Source organism: Sinocyclocheilus grahami, unplaced genomic scaffold, assembly GCF_001515645.1.
Source record: "Sinocyclocheilus grahami isolate Dianchi unplaced genomic scaffold, SAMN03320097.WGS_v1.1 scaffold846.1, whole genome shotgun sequence".
Taxonomy (NCBI): Eukaryota; Metazoa; Chordata; class Actinopteri; order Cypriniformes; family Cyprinidae; genus Sinocyclocheilus; species Sinocyclocheilus grahami.
This window is the reverse complement of record NW_015506025.1, coordinates 77,535-85,145: the sequence shown is the minus strand read 5'-3', so window position 1 is coordinate 85,145 and position 7,611 is coordinate 77,535. Positions and strand designations below refer to the sequence as shown.

The window sequence follows — 7,611 nt, the reverse complement described above, 5'->3', positions numbered from 1 at the left end:
AAAAGTGCACTGTTACATGTATATCAAGCCTTAATACGGTCTAGTATAGACTATCGTTGTGCAGTGTATGGTGTTGCAGCAAAATCAGAATTAAAGAAACTGGACAACATACAGTCCAGAGCACTTAGAATCTGCTGTGGAGCAATAAGGTCAACCCCTCTAGATGCCATCAGGGTCGAAATGGGGGAGATGCCATTAGATTTAATAAGAGAAATGCTTGCGATGATGTATTGGGTTAATTTACAGGGTAATAAGAATCATCGTACACGCACAATTTTAAATGATTGTTGGGAATATAAAAAAAATGGAGGGAATAGTTTTGGTTGGAAGTATGAACAGTGGGTCAAGGATTGTGGTCTGGAGAATGAGGAAATCTTTCCCAACATGCCATTAAATGGGGTATCGGTATGGAATATTCCTGAACCCATTGTTGAAATGAGATTGTTGGAGGCCCGGGAAAAAGCAGAAGAAAGATATACTAATAGTTATGAAATCAATGTTTTTATGAGAGAACATTGTTATTCTTTTATACAGATCTATACAGATGGGTCTAAAGACCCAATCAAACAAAAATTGGGCATAGGAGTGTACATTCCAAGATTTAAGACGAAAATAAGTTTAAGGTTAAGTGACAAATTGTCTGTATATTCTACAGAATTAACTGCTATAATAGTAGGATTGCAGTGGGTAGAACAGATTAAGCCAAATAGGACTCCGACTGTAATTTGCTCAGATTCTTCATCGGCTCTTAAAAGTATATTGTCGACAAAAACTGATAGAGAAGACCTGCTAGTAGAAATTTATACATTACTGTACAGACTGAAAATAGAGGGTCACTCTTAAAAATAAAGGTGCTTCACGATGCCATAGAAGAACCTTTTTGTCTAAATGGTTCCATGAAGAACCTTTAACATCTGAAGAACCTTTCTGTTTCACAAAAGGTTCTTTGGGGCGAAAGAAGGTTCTTCAGATTATAAAAAGGTAAGAAAGAGATGGTTCTTTAAAGAACCTTTGACTGAATGGTTCTTTGTGGAACCAAAAATGGTTCTTATATGGAATCGCTTGAAGAACCTTTTGAAGCACCTTTATTTTTAAGAGTGTATAGTCGTATACTTTTTTTGGGTACCGGCACATATTGGGATAGTAGGAAATGAAACAGCGGATAAGTTAGCAAAAGAAGCATTAAAGAAAAACTTGGTGGATGTTAAGGTACCTCTGAGAAGAAATTAGATAAAATCAGTAATTAATAGGGAAATAATAAGAACATGGCAACAAAGATGGGAAAATAGCAGCACAGGTGGTATTATAATATTGTAAAATCAGTAGGGAAAAAATACGTTTTATGGAAGACACAGAAAGGAAGAAGTAATGATTTCTAGATTAAGGATGGGTCACACAGGACTAAATTCAACACTTGCATTAATGGGGAAGCATGAAAATGGTACGTGGGATGAATGTGATGTTTTTGAAACAGTAAAGCATGTGCTCTTTAAATGTTGTGAATATGAAGATCAGCGTAACAGTCTTTTTAGCAATATAAGGAACAGACCAGTGAGTGTCATGGACCTTCTGGGAAAGGGTTTGAGTGAAAGTCAGATGTTTAAGGTGGTTTTAACATTTTTAGAGCTCACAGGATTAGACCACAGGATTTAGTGTTTGAGGATGAGGATCATGATGCTTCTGCCCATCTCGGAGGTCGAGGAGCACAGTGTGGAAGCTGGAGGAGCTGAACACGCTACGCCAGATAAAGCTTGGGCTCTGATCCTCTGGGGTGGGTGGGGCATTGCAATTATTATTTTTTTTTCAGTAGGCCTACAGATTCATCACCCATGTGCGCAAGATATACAGTAGGTTGCGGTTAAACGGCCATTGCACAAAAAGAAGAAGAAGAAGAGTCCATGCTATCTGGTCCATGCGAACAAAAGGTGGCGGTACTGAACGTTGTAGGCTTGTGAACCGCCGTTAAATAAAACGAAGAGGAAGAAGACAATCAGCGGTGGTGGTGCACACACTGTGGACAAGATGGTTGCCTCTATGTGGCGGATCACTGGGCCAGTGAATCGAGCTCTTATTAAAGCTGGATACGTACGTATTGCATGGCTTTGGAATTTTATACCGGCGTTAGGAATTTCAAACATTACATTTAAATACAAGAAGCAGTTACCAGTCGATCTCTGTAGTCACAGTGACTGCCGGGGTACTAGCTGATACTAGGTCAGATACACTAAAGGTTAGATGTCTTTCCCGGGTGTAAGTTTTGAGGATCAAGAGACGAGTTATAAACAGTTCTGTAAGCAAGTCACTGTGTAACTCTAGAAATTTAAATATTGCACTTATATGTTTCTTATTCATTATGTTAAGGTTAAGTTAACCTGAAATTTGATCTGACAAGGTCATGGAAATCTGACGTCAGTCACCCGGAGATATATAGATTTTTATAAAAATGCAAATTTATTTTAATGAGAAAAAGCTAATTGAATATTTACTAGCTTTGCCATGGTATCTCTGTTTGAATTTTTAACTTCTGATTTAGAAGCTGTTTGTAAAAGAGTTAGTCTTTAATTTTTTTTTTTAAGTATAGTGTAAACTTAAAGGGATAGTTCACTAAAAGATGACAATTATGTCATTTTACCCACCCTTCGCTTGTTCCAAACCTGTATGAGTTTATTTCTTCTGTTGGGCACAAAAGAAGATATTTTGAAGAATATTAGTAACCAAACAGTTGCTGGTAGCAATTGACTTGCATAGTATTTTTTCCATACTATGGAAGTACATGGCTACTGGTAACTGCTTGTTTCCAGTTTTTTTTTATAAAGTTTTTTTATGCACTTCCCTCACTAATGTCCCTCCATCTTGTTGACTTTGGATGTATGCCATTGCTTACATTGTATGAGTGCTCACTACCGCTGGAACCTTTGCAGTGGGTTGAATTGTAACGTCATAAGCCCTTGATCACTTGGAACCTGCTATGGAGCTGATTTATTATTTATATTTACATTACCATTATATATGTCTATAGGTATGATTGGGCTGTATCAGTACAATAAGTATGTCACAATCATGTTGCATTGTGGTATGTAGAGCTACCTCAAGTGTATATATGAATAGACTTCCTCTTTCAAAACTGAGGAGTCGAGGGTCTGTCCAAATGGAATGCACATCAAAATGGCAGCAGGGATTCCCCCTAGAGGAAGTGCTTAGGGAAGTTCACGAGTGTGTCTAAAAGTGGAACGCACCCCGAGTGTTCACATAGTGGGAATTGTAAGGTCAGGTTGTGATGACATTTGCAATAATTATTGAGTTCTAGGACTTCATATGAGCACATGATGTAAAATGCTGAATTTGTTTATTGTTGGAAAGAAAAACATGAATATTGTTGATTGGAATTGGTTGTAGTGTGAAAGCAATTTAAAAACTTTAATGCTGTTTCACTAATTTGAACGCTGTTCTTTCTATTCCAAACCTTTCTTGGATCAAGGGCACAAAGAAGCACCCACAGTCTGCTCTTGAACAGGCAGTGGAGTCTATGGGAGCTCACCTGAGTGCATACACCTCTCGGGAACATACTGCTTACTACATGAAGACCCTTGCCAAGGACTTGCCTAAAGGTTAGAGAACGAACAAATAAACTATTAAAGTGCCTCTATTATGCCATTTCAAATATTTCCTTTCATACAGTGTGTAATGTAGCTTTATGTGAATGCAAATGATCTGCAAAGTTGTAAAGCCGAAAGTGCCATTATATAGAAAAAAGTTATTGTCTCCCAAAATAAAGAATTGAGTCTGTACAGCCTTAACGAGTCGTTAAAAATTCGAATCCCGCTTCCGTAATGACTACGTGTCATGGGGTTAACACATTTGCATAATTCCCGACAACTTGAGCCGCCCTCAAACACGTCATTTTACTGACAACTGCTCGTCTAATCACGGGGAGTTCAATGCAGGATTCACAAAACGCTTGCTCTTGAAAGATGACTCAGTACCTAATTTATTTGGAACAGCTGGCTCCACTGAATCACAACCTGTATGATAAATAATAGATGTTTATATTGTCAATTCAAAACATGGATCATTTTCGACACGCGCTGTACGCCGTAGACCAATCACAACGGACTGAGCCATCTGACCAATCAGTGCAGAGTAAGCTCACGGAAAGGAGGGGTTTAGAGAGCCTGAATCTTTGAACTGCTTTGAACAAATTGTTTGAGAATCGCAGGAAAATGTGGTGATATTAAATGCATATTTTGAGAAAATTAAAGTTTTTTTTTAATTTTATTTTTTTACCTTGATTGCTTTTAAACCTATTGTAGGATACTCCCAAAACAATCTTAGGAACTTAAAAAATGGCATAATAGGGACACTTTAAAATAGGCCAATTTCTTCATGCTAATGTGGATAGATAAATGGATAGATTGATCTAGATGAGCTCTAGAATGGAGTATGTCATGTTGGCATAGATCATGTAGTCACTCTCTGAATAATCTGTAAGTGTTACTCTTTCTTTTTAATGTCATCTCTTTATTGTGTTCCTTTTAGCGGTGGAGCTCTTGGCAGAAGTAGTGCAGAGCTCATCTTTGAGTGAGGCTGATATAGAGCTGCAGAGGAGTGTGGTGCTAAGAGAGCTGGAAGAGGTGCAAGGTAGCTTGCAGGATGTTTGCCTGGATGTGCTCCATGCTACTGCCTTCCAGGGTACTCCTCTGGGCCATAGTGTTATTGGTCCCTCTGCCAATGCCAGGTACACACACAGCCTCAAAATAATTTATTTCATATGTTACATATGCTTGCACTGTAGATATGCTGACGTTTTGTTCGGAATACATAAATGCACATGTAAATGAAAATGTGAATTGCATTGCAAAGTTTAGGGTTCATATAAACAGAACTTTCGAAATCTGAACTTGGATTGGATTCGTTCTCATTGATGAAAATTAGTGATGAAATATGTTCCTAAAAAATCTTATGGAATTTTTTTTTTTGGCTCTTTGTATTTTCAAGGACACTAACTCGTAATGATTTAGTGGAATACATCAATAGCCATTATAAAGCTCCTCGCATGGTCCTGGCTACAGCTGGAGGTACTGCTCTTAAACCGTTATCAAACTTGTCATACAGCAGTGTTTTAATAGAAAACCCACACAAAGCTGAGTTGATTGATTAAACACTCTCTCTGTTCTGCTGCAGGAGTAAACCATGATGAGCTTGTAGGTCTGGCTAAGCAGCATTTCAGTGGCGTTTCTTTTGAATATGAAGGTGATGCTGTACCTGTTCTGTCCCCATGCCGTTTCACTGGGAGTGAGGTAGCTTATAAATTGCATGTGTGCATGAGAGGGTCTCAGTTTCTTGCCGGATGGATTGATTGACTTTCTGTTGGTCTGATCCTGTCTTGCTTTCAGATTCGTATGCGTGATGATGCAATGCCCCTAGCACACATTGCTATTGCTGTAGAGGGAGCTGGAGTTGCAAGCCCTGATATTGTGCCACTTATGGTTGCCAATTCCATCATTGGTAGCTATGACATCACATTTGGTGGTGGCAAGGTTAGTTTATAACTTAGCTTAAATTTTCATTTCCTAAACATTTGTTTAGCGTGTTCAGGGATTCTCAATGTTTCTTGAAATCTTTCACAAGTTAAGATGGCTCCTGGAAAATTCAGTTTAAGGATTTCACCTAAAAGCTGTTATAAAATGCACAATAAGCTTTGTGCTTTGCTCCATATCTTGAAAGTAGAAATGGAATAAGCAGGATATTATAATCAAGTATGAGAATTCATTCTGTTTTAATGAAAGCAGCACAGAGCAAGCTTAAATGTTGTCATTGTTAATCAGTCTCTTGATTTTTTCACCCACCGATTAGGCTTGCTGTGATATACGGTGTTTTCGGTTATACCGGTGTTAAGCTGCAACACCGGTTGCGTCATTTGCCTACCGCGGCACCGCCCCCCACCGTCGTTTAGATTTTTTTATAGTAACAAAAATCATTTAGCCTAGTTCAGTAAGAGGACAGACACTTTTAAAAACTAAATGCTCAATGCAGCGTGCCGAACCGCGCAAATGACACACACGGAGCAGGAGTCAGATTTTATTTATCACGTGAGGAGAGTGAGTCGAGCTGACTGACAAGAGTGAGGTGAGAAAGACAAGACGATGGCAGAAGATTGTTTAGAAAGGAAATACAAAGGTGCCTGTTTGGCAATATTTTTGATTTTGAAAAGTATATTAACTGGAAGTTTTTTTTAAACATTCGTTTCTTATTTATTTGTTTCCACAGTGTTTGCTGATTACTTTATTTAAACTTTGTGTATTTTATTTATTTTATTTTACATCAAGGTGTATATGCCGTGCCTCCAAGCTTTCTTATTCGTTTTGCTAATAAACGTTCTATGTTTCTTATTTATTTGGTTCAACAGTGTTTGCTGATTTTCAGTTTTATATACCTATTTAAACTGTGTAGCCTAAGTAATTTGTTATTTTATTAGGCATATATGGTGTATTTTTATTCGTTTTGTTAACAAAAGTTCTGAGTTTGACGTTGTCGCTTGAATTGAATCAACGCCGAATTGCTGTTAATTTGAAAGTGAAAGGAAAACGCGCACGGCGCTTTTTCAAGCTATTTAAAAGCAAAGAAATCTGAGGAAAAGAGGGAAAACTCAAATGAACTAACACCCCCCACCCCAGCGGTGATACCGGTATTACCGGTGTTGTCACACGTCGATTAACCGGTGGGGAAATTTCCTCACCGTCACAACCCTACCACCGATATGATCGGCATGTGATTGTTCCACAATTGTGATTCATATGTTAATGTTTATTCCATTTAAATATTAAAGGGGTCCTATTATGCTTTTTCACTTTTTCAGCTTTAGTTAGTCTGTAATGTGCTGTTTGAGCATAAAAAATATCTGCAAAGTTACAAAGTTCAAAGTCCACTTCAAAAGGAGATATTTTATTTAAAGGGGTCCTATAATGCTCTTTTACAAAGTCTTGAATTTCTTTTGGGGGTGTACTAGAACATGCTCTCATGCTTGGTGGTTCGAAAAACGCATTATTTTTCACATAATTTACATTATTAAAATACGTTTCTCCCCAGGCTGGCACAAACGGCTCGATTAGTTCCTGTTTTGATGAAGGTCCACCTTCTGAAAAACAAAATGTGTTGTGATTGGTTAGCTGTCCCAGTGCGTTGTGATTGGCGAACAGCTTAGACGGTGTTTCATTACTGCCACGCCCCTTGCTCCGTCTTTCAACAAAAACTTTTGGGCGAATCCGGCACTTTACTCCCTGGTGTTGTGAAAGCTGTCCTCAGTCAAATGCCCAGCACACAATAGCAAATTGGGGTTATAATGCTCAGGAACAGAGTTAAAAAATAAATTACAACCACTGTTTCCTGACATCATCCGCTTTCGGAAGCCCAAACAAAGACGTTTGGGCACGGAGGTGAAAAAAAGTGTTTCAGGTGGTCGCGCACCGGACGAGAAGTGCAGCGTCGTGCCACGTCTTTAAAATTCAAATACTATATTTTCTATGAGTGTAGGCACACCGGTGGCCCCTTTCGGCGTATGTCCCAGCTATGTCGTGTTGTACTTGTAAGAATTGTTCTAGACATGTCGAAAAT

The 7,611-nt window shown here is 38.4% G+C and overlaps 1 protein-coding gene across 1 annotated transcript; it reads left to right on the top strand.

The window, feature by feature from the left end:
• The first annotated feature begins 2,022 nt into the window (after positions 1 to 2,022).
• On the top strand, positions 2,023 to 5,573 carry LOC107562883 (cytochrome b-c1 complex subunit 1, mitochondrial-like). Its single transcript, XM_016247627.1, has 6 exons — positions 2,023 to 2,085; positions 3,479 to 3,608; positions 4,537 to 4,735; positions 4,996 to 5,075; positions 5,182 to 5,297; positions 5,394 to 5,573. The coding sequence occupies exons 1-6, from the start codon at positions 2,023 to 2,025 to the stop codon at positions 5,547 to 5,549; spliced, it is 744 nt and encodes a 247-aa protein (XP_016103113.1). The 3' UTR covers positions 5,550 to 5,573.
• Positions 5,574 to 7,611: the final 2,038 nt, after the last annotated feature.